The sequence below is a fragment of the Chelonoidis abingdonii genome, chromosome 24 (genome assembly GCF_003597395.2).
Source record: "Chelonoidis abingdonii isolate Lonesome George chromosome 24, CheloAbing_2.0, whole genome shotgun sequence".
Classification (NCBI taxonomy): Eukaryota; Metazoa; Chordata; order Testudines; family Testudinidae; genus Chelonoidis; species Chelonoidis abingdonii.
Genome location: NC_133792.1, coordinates 1,169,771 through 1,190,306, shown reverse-complemented (window position 1 = coordinate 1,190,306; position 20,536 = coordinate 1,169,771). Strand labels below are relative to the sequence as shown.

The 20,536-nt window shown below is 45.8% G+C and overlaps 1 protein-coding gene across 9 annotated transcripts in view; it reads right to left on the bottom strand.

Annotated features, from left to right (window-relative positions):
• Window positions 1-20,536, bottom strand: part of PNPLA7 (patatin like domain 7, lysophospholipase) — a 557,191-nt gene that overhangs the window by 136,517 nt on the left and 400,138 nt on the right. For all 9 annotated transcript variants that reach the window (XM_075060490.1, XM_075060494.1, XM_075060495.1 and 6 more), the window contains one exon: window positions 4,505-4,623. In XM_075060490.1, coding sequence (XP_074916591.1) covers window positions 4,505-4,623 — 119 coding nt within the window. The remainder of the gene's footprint in view (window positions 1-4,504; window positions 4,624-20,536) is intronic.

The following is a 20,536-nucleotide window of genomic DNA, read 5'->3' as shown; positions in this document are numbered from 1 at the left end:
ATCTGAGGGAAAATTTCATACCTTCACTTATCGTTGATACTCCTCGGGATTCCTCTGGGCTCTGGACAAAAGTATCACAATTTCCAGTATATTCAATATCGACGCACCAACATGCTTTATGCATTATGTTGTAATATTAACTTTCCTATGATACTGAATAGCAGAAATGTCCAAGTTATATTTATCACAAAGGCGTGTGTAGTGATGTGTGAGTGTGGAAGATAAGAGATAAGTGCGACAAAAGTCTGTAAAGCAACCTTAGTAGACCTAAACAACGTATTGTGAGCATGAGCTTGCCGCGGCGTGAATACCCAACTATCGTTCCAAGTGCATATAGTGGAAATTTCCAGAGGCAGGTATAAATATGAGTAGAAGAATCGTCTGAGACTAACGAGGTTAGTTCAATTCAGGAGGATGAGGCCCCTCTTCTAGCAAGTTTGAGGTGTAACACCAAGGCAGGAGAACTGCTTTTGTAAGTTGGCTAGCCATTCCAATCTTTGTTTAATCCTGAGCTGATGGTGTCAAATTTGCAAATGAACGGAAGCTCAGCAGTTTCTGTTTTAAGTCTGGTCCTGAAGTTTTTTTGCTGCAGGATGGCTACCTTTAAATAAAATGGAATAAAATGAATCTCAGCAGTGATGTTATGGTCTGTTACAGAGCAACAGATCAGGAAGAGGAAGCTGATGAGTCATTCTTCAAGTAGGAACAAGATTAGTCAACATACATGAGCTAGTAATAATGGGGGATTTTAACTTCCTAGATATCTGTTGGAAGTCTACTGCTGGAAAACATAATATGTTCTGCAAATTCTTTTAGCATGTGTAGGGGACAGCTTTCTGATTCAGAATGTTGAGGGAAACAATGAGGGAGGCATCCATTTTGGATCTGGCTTTGACCAACAGGGATGAATTAGTTGCAAATGTGAAGGTGGTCGAGAACTTGGGAGGAAGTGATCATGATCATATAGAATTCAAGATCCTATGAAAAGGAGAACATGAGAATAGCAAAACAAGAACACTGAACTTCAGAAAGGTGGATTTCAACAGACTCAGAGAAATAGCAGGTAAAGTCCCATGGAAAGACCAATCAGGAAGCAAAGGAGCCAAACGATTCCTAAAAGATGTAATACTAGAGGTTCAACATCAAGATAGTCCCACACAGAGGAAAGATAAGAAGAGCCACAGGAGGCCAATGTGGCTGCACAAGGAACTTTTTAGCTATCTACAAACCAAAAGAGATCCATCCGGTAAATGGAAGGAAGGGCATGTCACCAAGGAAATATACAAGACAATAATATTTACAAACTAGTGGATGACAGGAGAGGTCCCAGAAAACTGGAGAAGGGCTAATGTAGTGAACCATCTTTAAAAAGGGGGGAAAGGAGGAGCCCGGGAACTATAGACCAGTCAGACTGACTTTGATACCTGGGACACTACCAGGGCAATGTATAAAACATTCTATTTGCGAATTCCTGGAGGATGAAGGGCTGATCACTAGCAGCCAGCATGGATTTACCAACAACAAACCAAGCCAAACCAACTTGATTTCCTTCTTTGACAAGGTAACTGATTTGGTGGATAGGGGAAGTGCAGTAGACAGAATAAACCTGGACTTCAGCAAGGTTTTTGACAAATCCCACATGGTATCTGCTAAGCAAGCTGGAGAAACGTGGGCTTGGCAGAACTACCATGAAGTGGATACATGACTGGTTAAACGTCTATAAAACAAAGAGTAACTATTAATGGAATGATGTCAGATTGGAGGGAGGTCTCCAGTGGGGTTCCACAGGGATCTGTGCTGGGTACCATGTGATTTAACAGCTTTATTCATGATCTGGATGTAGGAATCATAGAATCATAAAAGATTAGTGCTGGAAAAGATCTCAGGAGGTATCTAGTCCAACCCCCTGCTCAAATCAGGACCAACACCAACTAAATCATCCCAGCCAGGGCTTTGTCAAGCCGGGCCTTAAAAACCTCTAAGGATGGAGAGACAATGAAGAGAGAGCATATTGATCAAATCTGCAGATGACACAAACGCTGGGGGCGGGGGGGTTGCCAATACCTTAGAAAATAGAGGTAAAATTCAGTGGGTTTTTGACAAACTGGAGAATTTGGGCTATAGACAGCAAAATGAAATTCAGCAAAGCCAAATGTAAGGTGCTACACTTAGGTAAGAAAAAACCAAATACACAAATACAGAATGGGGGATAACTGGCTTCGCAGCAGCACTGCTAAAAAGGATCTGGCAGCTGTGGTGGATCACACCTCAACATGTGTCAGCAATGTGATGCTATTGCAATAGCAGCAAATGCAATTTTAGGTTGCTTTAACAGAGGCATAGACTGTAAGTCACGGGAGGTGATAGTACCGCTCTATTCAGCATTGGTTAGGCCTCAGCTGGAGGACTGTGTCCAGTTTTGGTCACCAATGGATAGAATGGATGTGGAGAAACTGGAAAAGATCCAGAGGTGAGCAACAAAGATGATCAGAGGGATAGAATGTAAGCCATATGAGCAAAGGCTGAAGGAACTGGCAATGTTTAGTTTGGAAAAGAGGAGGTTGAGGAGGGACATGGTAGCAGTCTTCAAATACTTGAAAGGCTACCATAAAAAGACGGAGAAGTGTTGTTCTCTCTTGCCACAGAGGCAGGACAAGAGGGAACTGCTTACACTAGAGCCATAGAGCAGATATTAGCATATAATATCGTCAGGAACTTCCCTACCATGTCAAGAACAAGTAAGGACGATGGTATAGGACTGCCTAGGGAAGATTGTGGAAAGGCTCCTTCATGAGGTTTATCAAAAAGAGGCATGGAGAGCCATCTGCTTGATGGTATTAGTAATTCAACAAAATTTACTGACATCTTGGCAGAGGTTAAGACTAAGATTCACGTGGTTTTCAAATTTTGTTCTGGGACTCCAATTGAAAGAAATTGGTTGAGCCCTAGAACCCAATGGAGCTGGGATGAGGGGTTCTGGGGTGTGCAAGGCTCAGGCTGGAGGAGGGTTGGGGCTGTGAGGGTGAGGAGCTGAGGGGGTGGGCGTGGGAATGAGGGTTCCAAGGGTGTGGGAGGGGCTCTGGACGCTGTGGCAAAGGGATTGGGGTAGCAGGAGAGGCTCCGGGTTTGAAGGGGGCTCAGGGATGGGGTGGGGTACATGGGCCTCTGGCTGGGGTTGACAAGGATTAAGGATGGGGCAGGGATGAGGGGTCCTGGGGTAGCAAGAAGGGGTTCCCAGGTCTTGGGGGCTCCTGGCTGGGACGACGGGATTGGGGTGACGGGGTTGGGGCACAGGACTTCTTGAACCAAGGACTTGACAACTCTCTTTTGCAGAATGTTTGCCTTAGGTAGAAAGTCTCAGAAAGAACAGGAAATTATTTTGGGGAAAGAACTGCAAAAGAAAAGTGCAGGGGTGACTTATTTCTAATAAAGCCCACTTGGGACTTGGCTGGCCAGAATCTAAAGGGAAGAACCTCAGTGGGTCATTGAGTGCTAGAGCTGGAATATATCTGCCTGTTTGCCCTTTCCTCGCTATAGGAAACTCTCACAAGGAAAATGAGGCAGAGGTTTTGAATTACTGTAAACACACACATACATTTCCCATTAGGGACGAGGCATCTTGCTGCCAGAATTTTTAACTAATGCTTTGGACAGTTTTGAAATGCTGTTTCCAAAAATAAAGATCCATGCAGGGATTAACATGTCTGCAGAAGAGAAGAATGAGGGGGATTTGATAGCTGCTTTCAGCTACCTGAAGGGGTTCCAAAGAGGATGGATCTAGACTGTTTCTGGGTAGCAGATGACAGAAAAGGATAATGTCTCAAGTTGCAGTGGGGGGTTTCAGTTGGATATATAGGAAAACTTTTTCACTAGAGGTGGTGAACACTGGAATGGGTTTCTAGGGAGGTGGTGCTTTCCTCTTAGAGGTTTTATAAGGCCGGCTTGACAAAGCCATGGTGGAGATGATAGTTGGGGACTGGTCCTGCTCTGAGCACGGGTTGGACTAGATGACCTCAAGGTCCTTCGAACTGATATTCTATGATTCTATGTACTGCAACCTAAAAAAGGAGAGAAAGTCTCGTGTTCCCTTGCATATGCCAACAGTAAGCCAGGGAAGAGAGAATTCTCCTTTGGAGCAAGTCAAATCAATTTGTGGTTTCTGCTGCGTAAATCCACACTTACAGCTGGTGATGACAGCATCTCCTCAGAGTCTCCCCTACATAGGTACTCACAAGAACATAAAAATGTCCATACTGGGACAGACTGAAGGTCCAGCTAGCCCTCTGTATCCTGTCTTCCAAGAGTGACCAGTGCCTGATACTTCACGCATATGTGCCAGAAGTGTATGAGTCACCACCTGCCCCAGGGTTCACAGGACAAGTGTGATTTTCCAGACTGTGTCTCATCCCATATGATCATTTCAGAATACAACCTGATGACAATGTTGAGTCACATCTGGTAAGAGGCCTTATCAGAGTACACAGAACGACCTTATGGGACTTACCTGGCTCCACCACCTCCAAGCACTAGGGCCACAGCATTTCCAGTCAAAACACGGGCTAGTCGAGAGAAGTCAGAGTGACGGTCTGGTGGTTTCTGAAATACTCGTTCATACATTTCTATCTGCAGGGCAGAGAAAGGGCAATTTAGAGCATGGTTTATCACACATGTGCAATGCACCATTAGGAAGTAGGTAGACATAGCTAGATTAAAGCTAGCATTGTAACAACAGCCAAATCTCCACTACCATTGTTACCCGTGCTAGCTAAATTCAAGTGAAGGTATAACTGTAGCATGGGTAGGATCCTCATGCTGGTTTTAATCTAGCTACCACTAGATGCTCTCTTCATGGCAGTCCAGAACCACAAGCCACTGTGTTATCACTCTCCCTTAGCAAGCGTGAGCATGAACTTTGCCGGAGATTAGCATGTGTGTCAGCTCCTTGACACTCCAGTCTGTCTGCCTTGCCAGCCAACTCTTCAAGACTCTACCAGTCTAAACCCTGTCTTGCAGGCAGGGGCGGCTCTAGGGATTTTGCCGCCCCAAGCACAGCAGGCAGGCTGCCTCTGGCCATTTGCCTGAGGAGGGTCCGCTGGTCCCGCGGCTTTGGCGGACCCTCCGCAGGCATGCCTGCTGGAGGTCCTCTGAAGCCGCAGGACTAGCGGACCCTCCGCAGGCACGCCTGTGGGAGGTCCACCGAAGCTGCGGGACCAGCGGACTCTCTGCAGGCAAGCTGCCGATGGCAGCCTGCCTGCCATCCTCGCGGTGGCAGCAGAGCGCCCCCCGCGGCTTGCCGCCCCAAGCACGCACTTGGCGTGCTAAGGCCTGGAGCCACCCCTGCTTGCAGGTAACAACCAGTGACTCCTCAATTTGTGAGTTCCCCAGACACATCTCCCTGGATCGTGCTGTCCCTCTCACCAGACACTCACAGAAGTTAAGTTCTCTGTCTCCAAAGAGACAGCGCACACCAGTTTGCTAGCTTAGCTAAAGACTCACACTGACTTCAATATAACAGCAGTGAGATGATTTATAGTACAACTAAGAATCCATTTATTAACAAAGAAGAGAGATTTAAGTGATACTTAGCAAGAGTAAAAGAGACAGGCATGGCTACTAACAAAACAATATGAAACATGCTTTCCAATGTCTACTATTAACTTTGCCTGAACAGCTTTCTCACTTACATTAAGCCACCAGCATCTCCAATCCTTCTGGCAAGAGGATCCAATGTTCACAGAATCAGAGGGTGCTGTCTCCTTTGTTCCCTAAATGATGGTCTCCTTATATTTCCCCAAAGTCCATTGTCTTTCCTCAAGAGCCAGGACGACTTCCTGGGGATACAGACTCTGTCCCCCAGTGTGCTCACTAAGCTATCTTCCCCTTAACTTGATTGCTGTGATTATCTTACATGTAAATGTGCTTTCACTATCCTCTGTCTGCAAGCAAGATGGACAGACAGGTCAATGCACATTCCTTTGTCTAGTGTAGGCTGGCTTTATGCACTGCTGTCCAAACACATCTGAAGAACATACCTCCAGCACATACATAATTCATTATACACAATGCATCACCAGTTTACATACAATACCATACAAGATATCCTTTGGATACATATTATGATGACAGTGTGTTGGGTTTCTGAGCGTGTCAGGCCTGATATGAGTTACTGTACAGTGGGCCCCCTGCCAGAGGGCATCAAGGGGCTCTTGGGGTCACGCACAAGTAACAACACAAGTGAAGACATGATGGCACAGGCTTGTACTTGGACAGCTAGCCTAAGTACAGGCCCACCAGAGACCTTGGATACATCCTCAGGTTGCTAACCTGTGCTGAAGCCTGTGCCATGGTCTTCATTGCTACTGTTACTCGGGCTAGTTTTCATCTTGCTCCATCTACACATGCTACAATCACATCTTCACTTGCAGCTAAGGTATACTCTAAATGAGGAAGCTGCCCTTTGGAGGAAGATCATGTGTGTTTGAACAGAAACTTCATTCTTCAAGGAGCTACCAATTATTACCACTAGGAACATTCCTGTCCTGGACAGGGACCTAAATTTGTAGAGCTTCAATTGTTCAAAATAGTAACAAATATCTAATTTCACTAACAATAACATGCCTTACCCACTTCAAGTGTTCCTGATAAACATCCTCCAAACAACCTAGGGGCACACTATATATCTCCTCTTTCCAGACCTATTACATGCCTTCAATTTGTACACTTTTCTATATCTTCCACATTTTCTGTATCTGTATATCTGCTTTTTAGTATCTGTGGAACAATGCCTGTGTCCACCACTGCTTGGATCCTCATTCAGACCTTCATCTCCTGTTGCCACAGTTCTTACAATAATTTTCAGTATAGGCTCACCAAGTTCAAAGTCTCTAGTATGTGCATGGTACTGCTAACCAATTTCACACTTGTACAAATAAGTGCAACAACTTTACCCCAACCTCAAATTCTCCCCATTCGTTTCAGAACACTGCTCCAAGGTGGCCCCATCAGCCTGCCCTGTCCTTGCCCCTCTTCTCTGCTCCTCCACTCGCTGAATGTTTGCCTCCACATTCTTTCATACTGTCTTGCCACTGCCCAGGCAAGCACCACCTCGTCTGCAGCTCCAACTGCACAGAAAAATTCCGTTGATCCTCTGTTTCATCAGCTCTCCCCCATTTCTTTTTATCCGAAAATCTCTCCTCTCCCCTGCATGCATCTTTTCATTCCTTTTTTCCTTCGGCCATTTATTATTTAACTCTGGGAAGCACCTGGAGATGCCTTTGGCATGGAAAACATTACACAAATTAAAGTTGCTTTAATTTTATGACAAGCACAGTGCAGCTGGGATATTGCAAACATCTCTTATCACTTATGCAAATCTCACTCATCTGGATCAAGGTTCTGTTCCCAGAAAACAAAGGGACTAATAAATAGTGGGTTCAGGTGTGTGTGTGTGGGGGGGGGCTGCTTGCTGGCTCTCTAATTACCTGGCAAAGGGTTGCCCAGGGAGAAGGGGACTCTCAGTACCTAGAGCCAAGGAAGCTATGGATACACTGAAAGCACTTTTGTACCCAGAATCTATTCAAAGGCTTTTAGGGTATCTTCACATTGGAATAAAAGACCGTGGCATAGCCACAGCTGGCCTGGGAGCTGAGGCTATGGCTGGGCTGGAGCAGAGCTGGGCTCCTTAACTGAATTAGTTCGTTTGCACTGACCCCCCACCTGGTAAGACAACGCCGATCTTTTCATGTGCTATGATGTATATTCTGCTGACTGTATTTTTCACTCAATGCATCTGATGAAGTGAGTTTTAGCTCACAAAAGCTTATGTCCAAATAAATTTGTTAGTCTCTAAGGTGCCACAAAGATTCCTCGTTGTTTTTGCTGGTATCTTAATAGCTCACCATGCATCCCATGTGGTCTGTTTACTGTATTTATTCAGCTCTCAGTACTTCAGGACAAAACAACCCTAAGTTACCCCACAACTCAAAAAGTAAAATCATTCACATAAGAAATGGTTACTCACCCTGTGCAGTAACTGTGGTTCTTTGAGATGTGTGTCCCTACCGGAGCTCCAATCTAGGTGCGCATTGATTGGAGATTTTTTATAGCAGTGTCCGTGTCACCTGTGCATGCATGCTAGTCAGTCTTGTGCCCTGTGCTGTTGTTATATAACTGCCCTCAGTTCCTTCTCTACCTCCAAGCTCCACAGCAGAGAACTCTGAAGCAGAGGGGAAGGAGGACAGGTAGTGGAGTGCCTGTAGGGGGCCACATCTTGAATAATGATAGTGATTGCACAGGATGAGGAACGATTTCCTATTCTTCCATCCTATGGGTGTTACACTCTAAATGACTTCTGAGCAGTTCACCAAAGAAAGTACAACCAAACCAAACACAGTACCAGCAGCAGAGTTGTGAGTTATAACATTCTGTTAGGTGAGCAAGTAGTGGCCTAACATATTTCAGTAATGGACACGTTCTTGAGAAATGCCATACATGTGAAAATGGACCTAACAGAATGAGTGCATATATTCAAAGGTGTTAGAATATTGAAAGATTTGTAGCAAGAATTAATACAGACTGATCTCCACTTGGAAAGCCTTTGATTAGAGATTGCAGACCCTTTTGACTATCTGCTACTGAAACAAACAACTTGTGAGTCGTTCTGAAGGACTCTGCCCAGTCCAGATAAAAGGCCAGGGCAAACCTGACTTCATGGGTGTGCACCAGTGCCTCCTGGTTATCTAGATGCAGTGTGGGGTGGAAAACAGGCAGGTAAATGGGTTGGTTAATACGAAACTCAGAAGAAACTTTGGGTAAAATTTTGAGGGTGTTGCAGCATGGCCTTGTCCTTAAAAACTACTGTGAAAGTGGGACATGTAATCAGGGCTCCTAGTTCCTCAAACTGCTGTACCAACATGACGGCTATCAGGAATGCTGTCTTCATTGACAAATGGTGCAGTGAGCAGATAGCTGTTGGTTCAAACGGGGGTCTTGTGAAGTATTTAAGGACTCGACTGAAGTCCCAAACAGGAGTAGGGCATTGGACTGGCGTGTAGAGGTTTCCAAGTCCCCTGAAGAATCTTGCAGTGGTTGGGTGGGCAAAGGTGGACTAACCCTTTATTGGGGGGTAGAAAGCCATGAAAACTGCCAGGTAAACTCTTATGGAGCTCACTGAGAGTCCCAAGCTTTTTAGAGTTAGGACATAGTCCAGTATATCCAGCAGCAACAGGTCATTGGTGGCATATGTTTGAAGTCACACCAATAGACAAATCTCATCCATTTTTGAGAGTATGTGCAGTAAGTGGATTATTTCCTGCTGTGCAATAGTAGTCACTTTACATCCTCTGAGCAGGTTGCCTTTAATCCCGTGAACCATCAACAATGGTTTGAGATGAAGCACTGCGAGATTGGGGTGAAGGACTGTAGTGAGGCGGTGTGGCTCTCTGCGACCCCAAATGGGGAAGAGCCCGTCCAAAGGCTGGAGTGGGCGGAGCTAGGGAGCTCTGAACCCGCCCCCAGAGGGTCAGGCGGCGACCCGGAAGTATAAAGGCTCGCCCTCAGAGCTCAGTAAGGCCCCAGCCGCTGGAGAGACTGGACGTCTCTAGCCTAGCCTGTGACTGGGAAATTCCTCGGCCCAAGCTACAGGCCAGGATTGACCTGACTTGCCCTGCGCCCGCTACCTGGAGGAGTTACCGGACCTGCCCTTTGGCTGCTACCCAGAGGAGTTGCCGGGCCTGCTGCTTGCCCACCACCCCGAGGAACCTATGGTGCTGGATCCCCCAGAGTACAACACCCTGACCCAGGTACTAACCGAGGGGGAGTGTGGAAGTAACCCGGGGGCAGCCCACCCTAGTCTGGCTGCAGCACTGCCAGAGCCTATGTCGGTGTGTTGCGGCCAGGATCCCCACTGACTAAGCAGCGGGTCTTCTGCCGCTGTAGGGCCCCGGGCTGGGACACAGTGAAGTGGGAGGGCCTGTGTCCCCCCCGCCACCCAATTCGTGGATCTCCCCCTCTCCCTCCCCCAGACCTTTTGCCTTGCCCTGACCCAAGGCCTGGGCTTCCTATTGCTTGTACTGTTATGGCTCAGCCCTGCCTGAGGGCCTGAAGTGCCTGACTCACTGTTGCCCCACTCTGACCCAGGGCCTGGGCTGACGGTGCATATTTCAGTTACCGCAAGGGCTGCCGAGGGAGACCCCGCGGACAGACTAATTCCCCCAAACGTTAACTGCAGTTAGTGAGCTGGTGTGGCTCCCCACCGCCCTGGAGAGGGTTGAGCCCCATCTAACCCTTGTACAAGGATCATCTCGCTTTCCTGAGACAGAAGATGAGGAGCGGCATGGAGAGTGATTGAGAGCAAACGGCCAGCTGAATCAGGTAAGAAATCTGGGCCAGGTCGAAACTGTTAGGATGACTCTAGCTTTGTCCTTTTTTATTCTGAGCATAACTTTGGAGCCCAAGTGGGTTTCTTTGGTACCAAGGAAGCAGAAGCGCTCTTCTTGCCACCTCGGTCTGCTAACAGTGTAATCTCTCTGGACCAAGGCTTTGCCATCTTTCAATCTAGTGATGCCCTGGAACCAGCCGCCTCGCGGGTACCTGACTGGAGAGCATATGGTGCCTGAGCAGTTGAAGAGACTGACAACCTTGTTTTTTTTTTGATGTACATTCTTTACGTGATGATCCGGGGCATGGGCCTTTAAGGAATTATGAGAGAAGCCTTGGGTCTTCCTCTTAGATGACCCGGAGATCTAGGACTCCAATATTGTGGAGGCAGCAGATTTGCTCAGAGACTAGAGTACCGGGGGTGTCCCTTGGCATGGGTCAGAAGCCAGGCATAGAGAGTGCTCCATCATGAGGAAATGAAGTTTTATCTCCATGTTTTTCCAGGCTCTTGATTTCAGCGCCAGACAGATGTAGCTCTCCTGGGCAACGTATGATTCCCCAGATGCAGTGGGAGTGCTTGTCATTTACCGGGAACACCTCCTGGCATAACAGACAATGTCTGAAGCCGGGAGAACTACTACCTAGTATCCATAATATATAACACATATGAAAGAAAAATATATTTTTTTAAACTAGAACGCTTAACTACTACTACTTATAACCAATTAGTAGAATGCTAAGAGCTACTAAGGGCAGGTCTACATTACGGGGCTAAATTGACCTAAGTTACGCAACTCTAGCTACATGAATAATGCAACTGGAGTTGATGTACCTTAGGTCAACTTACTGAGGTGTCTACACCACACTGAGTCAATGGGAGAAACTCTCCCGTTGACTTACCTTATGCTTCTCGTTCCAGTGGAGTACCGGAGTTGAAAAGAGAGCAATTGGTGGTCAATTTAGAAGGTCTTCACCAGACCCGCTAAACTGATCCCTAGTGGATCAACTGCCGCGCGTCAATCCCCTGGTAAGTGGAAACAAGCCCTCAGACTATCTATTCACATAAGAAACGAGGACAAGTTGAGGAAATCTCAATGGGAACAACTGCCAGAGCTCCATCTAAGGTTGAGGTGGTTGAGGAACCAAGGGTGCTTCACCCACGCAGTGCTATATAACAACAGAATGAGGGACAAGGCTGACTAGGGCACACACGCAGGCCAAAAATGGACATTGCTGTGATAAATCTCTAATCAAAGGCATATGGGGTGCTAGCACCTGTAGAGACACTACTAGAAGAAAAACAGAAGTTTTCACTCATGCATTAACTCTTTCCCTCCCATCCAGAATAGAAAAACTCAAACATGTGATAAAAACATGAAGAGAAGCAGGAGATTCATCCGTTTCACAGCAAAATGAGCAAATGGAAGGTCATGTTAAACACCTGATGAGCCAACACAGCAGCTCTCTACTATTTAATTACTGAGCTTAGTAAGATTCTTGAGTTCCTTCCTGATGAAAAACTGCAGCATGCAAGACCTAAACAAAAGCAAATGATGCTTCCATAAGCTGCATTCAGAGTTCATAAGCCAAAGGGGAAAGGCAGAAAAATGGTAGATGTGGACAGCAAGAATCACAGACATGATGTTACTACAATATTAAGGATCTGGATTTTAATACAAGCAATGATTTTAATGCCAGTGCTGTCAACAGTTGCATTTGCACAACTGGTACTGTCTGCATGTAGGAGGCAAAGATCATAGGAATATTATGACTCGCATCTGATGGGTGGGTTTTCTCCTGGAAGATCAGGAGGCAGATCAAAGCTGTTCATATCGCAGTGTTGAAGACCCACTCACAAACCCCCATCCAGAAGGCTGTAATTTACACAGCTAAAAAAAAAGTTAGTTCCTTTTTAAAGTATAAAAAAATTGAGATGTGTACATTTGTTTCCCTCTAAGAATGCTTACATGTTAGCATTAATGCTGACCAATACAGGGTGGGCCACAGATAGAGCACAGGCATAACTGAAGACAACTAACTTACAGGCAAAAGCCAAATATTTCTCCTCTTCATTGATGTGTTACCTAATCCCTTACAGACACAAGGCAATTAGGAACAGAGCCAGATGGACCTACAAGACCCATCCAAGCAGCAACAGATGAGGGGGGTTGGCCCTTAATCAGTGGCTGTGAATCCTGTACGTGGCAGCAGAGATCCATATGAGAGAGGTCAATTGAAGACATGTAGTCTCCTGGGTGAACAGGTGCCAGAATAGATAACAGTGTACCCACCGACCAAGAGCTAGAGCCTGTTCAAGGATTTCAGGTTCCCAACTGCTCTGAAGCCTCTGATTTTTTTTTTTTTGGTGAGTCTATGAAAAAAATACATTCCACAGAAAGTTATGGATGGGGGAACGTGCTTAATAACCCTGATATTCAGACAAGCTGAACGGCATGGTGGCAGTGTCTGGGTAATCCTTTGACCCTGTAGCTTGCAAGTACCTTGTCAGAGGATAGGAGCTAAAGGAAATTAAAGATTGCAACCTCGGATGATTGTCTCTAGCACTCATTTGTCCATTATGGAGAACCATGTGGAGAGGGGGGTGAATCAAAGGACAAGAACAAACAAACATATCCTCAGCCCTCCTTCCTAGTCATGGCTGACAGATTACGCCTTCAGACACACATAGAATTGGCTCAGATTGTGTCACTAACAAAATCATTAAACAAACTGAGCAGGATTTTAATTTTCTTTTAGATGTCATAATCAGAGAGTATAGCCCACAAACTAGTTTCCTTCAACATTTCAAAACAAACCTACGTTAAGGGATGTTACCCTCCCTGGTATTTAAAGCGGGGACCTAGGTCAACAAATAAGCTAAGGGAAGGCTTGCCAGCCAAACACATGGAAATAATAACATTTTGCACGGTCACATTCTTCATCTATAAAGAGAGACACTGAGGCAAAGAAGAGAAGGACAAAATATTAGGCATATAGCCCACATTTAGCTACTAAAGAGAGGTGGCCTAATTTTCAAAGTTGAAGAGCACCGAGAGCTCCCAGTGTAATCAATGGGATAGAACTGATCCCTAAATGAACAGCTAACTAGAGCTGAAGCTCTCTCACTCTCTTTCTAACACTACAGCAGTTTATCTACTTTAAAGATGGACCTGCTGGCAAAATAAGTTACTTCTTCTCTACAACTTCAACTAGGCAGAATCCCATGATATACAACCAAGCTTCACATTGATGCCATTTCCAATTGTTCTGACATTTTGTTACAAAACCTGGAGGCTGAGGGAATTTGTAAGAGAAACAGATACTCAGCCTTCACTGTATTAAGGTGGCCACCAGTTTTGACCACATGTTTAAAAGGCTCCCTCTTCCTCTGAGTTGAAAATGTGCAATTGCACTGCATGACAAGATACTGGGGTGTGTTTCGCTCTGGGTGGTGGTGTTTTGGGTTGGTTTGTGTTTCCAGATTTACAGGATATAGGTGGGAACCCTATGACAGATACAGAGGCAGCAGTTTTAGTGACCCAAGCAGTGGAAGATACAATGAAGATGACTGGATGTGGAAGCTGCGGCATGTACATGATCCTGGAGGTGGTACCTGAAAAGAGTTTTGTCTGCATGAAGTGCCGCCTGATAGAGCTGATGGAAGAAAAGATCCGAGGACTGGGAGATGCAGGTGGAAACTCTGGTTGAGTTTAGAAGGGGGTTTGAGCAGATGATGGAGCAAAGACATGATGAGGCAAAGGGAAAAGCTCAGACTTGCAGATGGAAGCAGACCAAAGAACTCTGAGGGGAGACTGCTGGGTGAGGAAAGTGGACAGTGGAAGCATGTGACTAAGCGAACCAGGCAGAGGAAAAGACGGGCTAGTGAAGGAAGCAATAGAGCTCAGGAAGGTTTTGGAGTTGGAAAATGAAGAAGGGCACAGCAGGTGGTCGCTGAAGGTGAGAGGGCAAGAAGAAGAGAAAGAGCAGCTAGCCCTCTAAGGAGGGGAAGAGTCAATGGAGATGACACCAAACATGAGCCCCAGGAGGATATGGGATGGGTTGCAGAGGATTGCAAGGGTGAATAGGAATCGAGAGGACTTGCAGCCAGAGGGAACAGGGGATAGACGGAGAATCACCATCACCAGGAAAAGGCAGGTCTATGTGACTGGGACTCCTTACTGAGAAGAATAGACAGGCCTGTAACCAGAGCTGATCCAGAGAACAGAAGGGTGTGCTGTCTGCCGGGTGCTAAGATACGGGATGTGGACCTGAGGCTGAAGAGATCCTAACATGGGGGAGCGGGAAAGAATCCTGCTGATTGTCCTTCATGTGGGAACAATGATATGGCTAGATTCTTCGCTGGAACACGTATCAAGGGAGACTATGCCAGGCTGGGGAAGACTTAATCTTAAGAAATTGAGGCTCAGGTGATCTTCAGTGGGATTCTGCCTGTTCCTAGAGAAGGCAACAAAGTGTGACAAGATTATGATGATCAACAGATGGCTCAGGCAGTGGTGCTATAAGGAGGGCTTTGGGATGTATGGCCACTGGGAGGCATTCATGGACAGAGGACTGTTCTCTCAGGATGGACTTCACCTGAGTAGGGAGGGAAATAGACTTCTAGGATGGAGGCTGGCACAACTGATTAAGAGAGCTTTAAACTAGGAATTGGGGGAGATGGTTGGAGATGTCCAGGTAATCTCCATGCCAGATTTTAACATTGAGAGGAAAAAAATGAAGCAAGAAAGGATACTGTCGGGGTAGGAGAATGGACATATGGAGGAAAGGTACTGTAGATACAATTCTAATAGGTGATACTGGTGGTAGAATGTCTGGGCCTAATCGGCCTAAAAATGTGAGTGAAGCCAAACAGCAAGAATTAAGATGTTTGTACACCAATGCGAGGAGCCTAGGTAACAAAATGGAGGAACTAGAGTTACTGGTGCAGGAAGTGAAACCTGGATATTATAGGGATAACAGAAACATGGTGGAATAGTAGTCATGACTGGAGTACAGGTATTGAAGGGTATGTGCTGTTTAGGAAAGACAGAAATAAAGGCAAAGGTGGTGGAGTAGCATTGTATATCAATGATGAGGTAGACTGTAAAGAAATAAGAAGTGATGGAATGGATAAGACAGAGTCTGTCTGGGCAAAAATCACATTGGGAAGAAAGCTACTAGAGCCTCCCCTGAGATAGTGCTTGGGGTGTGCTACAGACCGCCGGGATCTGATTTGGATATGGATAGAGACCTTTTAATGTTTTTAATGAAGTAAATACTAATGGGAATTGTGTGATCATGGGAGACTTTAACTTCCCAGATATAGACTGGAGGACAAGTGCTAGTAATAATAATAGGGCTCAGATTTTCCTAGATGCGATAGCTGATGGATTCCTTCACCAAGTAGTTGCTGAACCAACAAGAGGGGATGCCATTTTAGATTTGGTTTTGGTGAGTAGTGAGGACCTCATAGAAGAAATGGTTGTAGGGGACAACCTTGGTTTTGAGCGATCATGAGCTAATTCAGTTTAAACTAAATGGAAGGATAAACAAAAATAGATCTGTGACTAGGGTTTTTTATTTCAAAAGGGCTAACTTTAAAGAATTAAGGAAATTAGTTAGGGAAGTGGATTGGACTGAAGAACTTGGGATCTAAAGGTGGAGGAAGCCTGGAATTACTTCAAGTCAAAGTTGCAGAAACTATCAGAAGCCTGCATCCCAAGAAAGGGGAAAAAATTCATAGGCAGGAGTTGTAGACCAAGCTGGATGAGCAAGCATCTCAGAGAGGTGATTAAGAAAAAGCAGAAAGCCTACAAGGAATGGAAGATGGGAGTGATCAGCAAGGAAAGCTACCTTATTGAGGTCAGAACATGTAGGGATAAAGTGAGAAAGGCCAAAAGCCATGTAGAGTTGGACCTTGCAAAGGGAATTAAAACCAATAGTAAAAGGTTCTATAGCCATATAAATAAGAAGAAAACAAAGAAAGAAGAAGTGGGACCACTAAACACTGAGGATGGAGTGGAGGTTAAGGATAATCTAGGCATGGCCCAATATCTAAACAAATACTTTGCCTCAGTCTTTAATGAGGGCTAATGAGGAGCTTAGGGATAATGGTAGGATGACAAATAGGAATGAGGATATGGAGGTAGATATTACCACATCCGAGGTAGAAGCCAAACTCGAACAGCTTAATGGGACAAAATCAGGGGGCCCAGATAATCTTCATCCAAGAATATTAAAGGAACTGGCACATGAAATTGCAAGCCCATTAGCAAGAATTTTTAATGAATCTGTAAACTCAGGGGTTGTACCATATGACTGGAGAATTGCTAACATAGTTCCTATCTTTAAGAAAGGGAAAAAAAGTGATCCGGGTAACTACAGGCCTGTCAGTTTGACATCTGTAGTATGCAAGGTCTTGGAAAAAATTTTGAAGGAAAAAGTAGTCAAGGACATTGAGGTCAATGGTAATTGGGACAAATACAACATGGTTTTACAAAAGGTAGATCGTGCCAAACCAACCTGATCTCCTTCTTTGAGAAGGTAACAGATTTTTTAGACAAAGGAAATGCAGTGGATCTAATTTACCTCGATTTCAGTAAGGCATTTGATATGGTTCCACATGGGGAATTATTAGCTAAATTGGAAAAGATGGGGATCAATATGAAAATTGAAAGGTGGATAAGGAACTGGTTAAAGGGGAGACTACAATGGGTCATACTGAAAGGTGAATTGTCAGGCTGGAGGGAGGTTACTAGTGGAGTTCCTCAGGGATCAGTTTTGGGACCAATCTTATTTAATCTTTTTATTACTGACCTTGGCACAAAAAGTGGGAATGTGCTAATAAAGTTTGTGGATGACACAAAGCTGGGAGGTATTGCCAATACAGAGAAGGACCGGGATATCATACAGGAAGATCTGGATGACCTTGTAAACTGGAGTAATAGTAATAGGATGAAATTTAATAGTGAAAAGTGCAAGGTCATGCATTTAGGGATTAATAACAAGAATATTGTTATAAGCTGGGGAGGCATCAGTTGGAAGTAACAGAGGAGGAGAAGGACCTCGGAGTATTGGTTGATCACAGGATGACTATGAGCCGCCAATGTGATATGGCTGTGAAAAAAGCTAATGCGGTCTTGGGATGCATCAGGCGAGGTATTTCCAGTAGAGATAAGGAGGTGTTAGTACCCGTTATACAAGGCACTGGTGAGACCTCATCTGGAATACTGTGTGCAGTTCTGGTCTCCCATGTTTAAGAAGGATGAATTCAAACTGGAACAGGTTCAGAGAAGGGCTACTAGGATGATCCGAGGAATGGAAAACCTGTCTTATGAAAGGAGACTCAAAGAGCTTGGCTTGTTTAGCCTAACCAAAAGAAGGCTGAGGGGAGATATGATTGCTCTCTATAAATATATCAGAGGAATAAATACCAGGGAGGGAGAGGAATTATTTAAGCTCAGTACCAATGTGGACACAAGAACAAATGGATATAAACTGGCTATCAGGAAGTTTAGACTATCAGGAAGTTTAGACTGGAAATTAGACGAAGGTTTCTAACTATCAGAGGAGTGAAGTTCTGGAACAGCCTTCCAAGGGGAGTAGTGGAGGCAAAAGACTAAGCTTGATAAGTTTATGGAGGGGATGGTATAATGGGATAGCCTAATTTTGACAATTAATTCGTCTTCGACTACTAGCGGTAAATACATCCAATGGCTTGTGATGGGATGTTAGATAGGGTGGAATCTGAGTTACTACAGAAAATTCTTTCCTGGGTGTCTGGCTGGAGAGTCTTGCCCACATGCTCAGGGTTTAGCTGATTGCCGTATTTGGGGTTGGGAAGGAATTTTCCTTCAGGGCAGATTGGCAGAAACTCTGGGGGGTTTTCGTCTTCCTCTGCAGCACGGAACACGGGTCACTTGCTGGAAGATTCACTGCACCCTGAAGTCTTTAAACCATGATTTGAGGACTTCAGTGGCTCAGACACAGGTTTGATACAGGGGTGGGTGGGTGAGATTCTGTGGCCTGCATTGTGCAGGTGGTCAGCTAGATGATCATAATGGTCCCTTCTGACCTTAGAGTCTATGAGTCTATATGTACTGTGCAACTTCTTGGGAAAGATAAAGTCATGACATACCTTCCTCCCACTCAACCTCCTAAAAATATAAAAATAAAATAAAAAAAAATAAAACCACAAAGTATCCAAAAATGAACAGGAAGGAAAACATCAAATGTTGAACTCAACCACTAAGAAAATGCAACTAGTTGCAACTAACCATCAGAAAGCATCATTCTTGTATTCCACAAAGAAGTTCCTCAATTTATGCAGGATTTCAGCCTGCTTGGCTCTCTGCACCCTCTCCTCAAACACTGAGAGCCTTTTGATGACACTAAGGGCTTGTAACAGGGTATACTGTGTCCGACACTAACGCAGCACCCTGTCACTCTACCACCAGGCTATATTAATTGGGACCTAACTGGAAGACAGATAGTTGGCAGAGGAGACCAATTAACTGAATAGAGATACAGCTGAGGGGCTAATCGGGCAGAAGTATCCTATCAGCTAGGACAGGGGCAGGCAAACTTTTTGGTCTAAGGGCCACATCAAGTTTCCGAAATCGTATGGAGGGCCGGTTAGGGGAGGCTGTGCTTTCACAAAAGCCAGGCGTGGCCCAGCCCCCACCCCCTACCCAACACCCCCGGACTCCTGCCCCATCCAACCCCCCATTCCCTGTCCCATGATGGCCCCCTAGGGACCCCTGTCCCATCCACCCCTCCCTGTCCCCTGACCGCCCCCAGACCCTCATCCCTGACTGCCCCCTGGCACCCAACCCAACCCCTCCTCTCATTCCTGACAGCCCACCCGGGACCCATGCCCCCATTCAACCTCCCTGTTCCCCACCCTCTGACCAACCCAACCCCTATCCACACTCCTGCCCTTTAACCACCACCCAGAACTCCCCTGCCCTCTTATCCAACCCCCTGGCTCCCTGCCCCCTTACCGCATTGCCTGGAGCCAGCCACACCACCATGCAGCACAGAGTCAAGCTGCGGCCAGGGCTGGCTCCAGGCACCAGCGACGGAAGCAGGTGCTTGGGGCGGCCAATAGAAATGGGGAGCATTTTGGCGGAAGCTCAAGTGCCCCATTTTAGTCTTCGGTGGAAATTCGGCAGTGAATCCTTCACCCCCCTCTCTTCCTCTTTGGCGGCAGCTCAATCAGGCTTTTTTTTTCCTTTGCTGTTTGGGGCAGCAAAAAAGCTGGAGCCAGCCCTGGCTGCGGTATGGTGAGCTAAGGCTGCGGGGGAGGGGGAAGAACAAGGATGGGACCAGGGGCTAGCCTCTTGGGCCAGGAGCTCAGGGGCCGGGCAGGAGAGTCCAGCGGGCCGGATGTGGTTGTAATCTGCCCACCTCTGAGCTAGGACTATGTAAGCAGGCAGGACGGTAGTGCTGGGGGAGAACGGGAAGCCTTAAGAAAGGCTGAAGCAGGCAGAACTAGATGCTGCTACTACAGTTCCCTTCCCTAGAAACAAGCAAGGAGGGCTGGCTATGGACGGATAATAGATGTAAATGTCACTACTGGCTGTGGCCTGCTAGAAGAATACAAGGAAACATGGTGGTGAAAGAGACCTAGAGTGCTGCGGTCTGTGATTAAGGTCTGAAAGGACTCTCAGGGGAACCACCCCATGACAGGTCTAAATAACAGTTCAAGTGATCTCTCTCCTGCCATCCATCTCCACCCTCTGACAAACAGAGGCTAGAGACACCTTTCCTGGCTAAAATCCATTAACGGACTTAACCTCCATGAATTTATCCAGTTCTCTTTTAAACACTGTTACAGTCCCAGCCTTCACAACCTCCTCAGGCAAGGAGTTCCACAGGTTGACTGTGCGCTGTGTGACGAAGAACTTTCTTTTATTTGTTTTAAACCTGCTGCCCATTAATTTCATTTGGTGACCCCTAGTTCTTGTATTATGGGAATCAGTAAATAACTCTTCCTTATTTACTTTCTCTACATCACTCATGATTTTATATACCGCTACCATATCCCCCCTTAGTCTCCTCTTTTCCAAGCGGAAAAGTCCTAGCCTCTTTAATCTCTCCTCATATGGGACCCATTCCAAACCCCTCAGCATTTTAGTTGCCTTTCTCAGAACCTTTT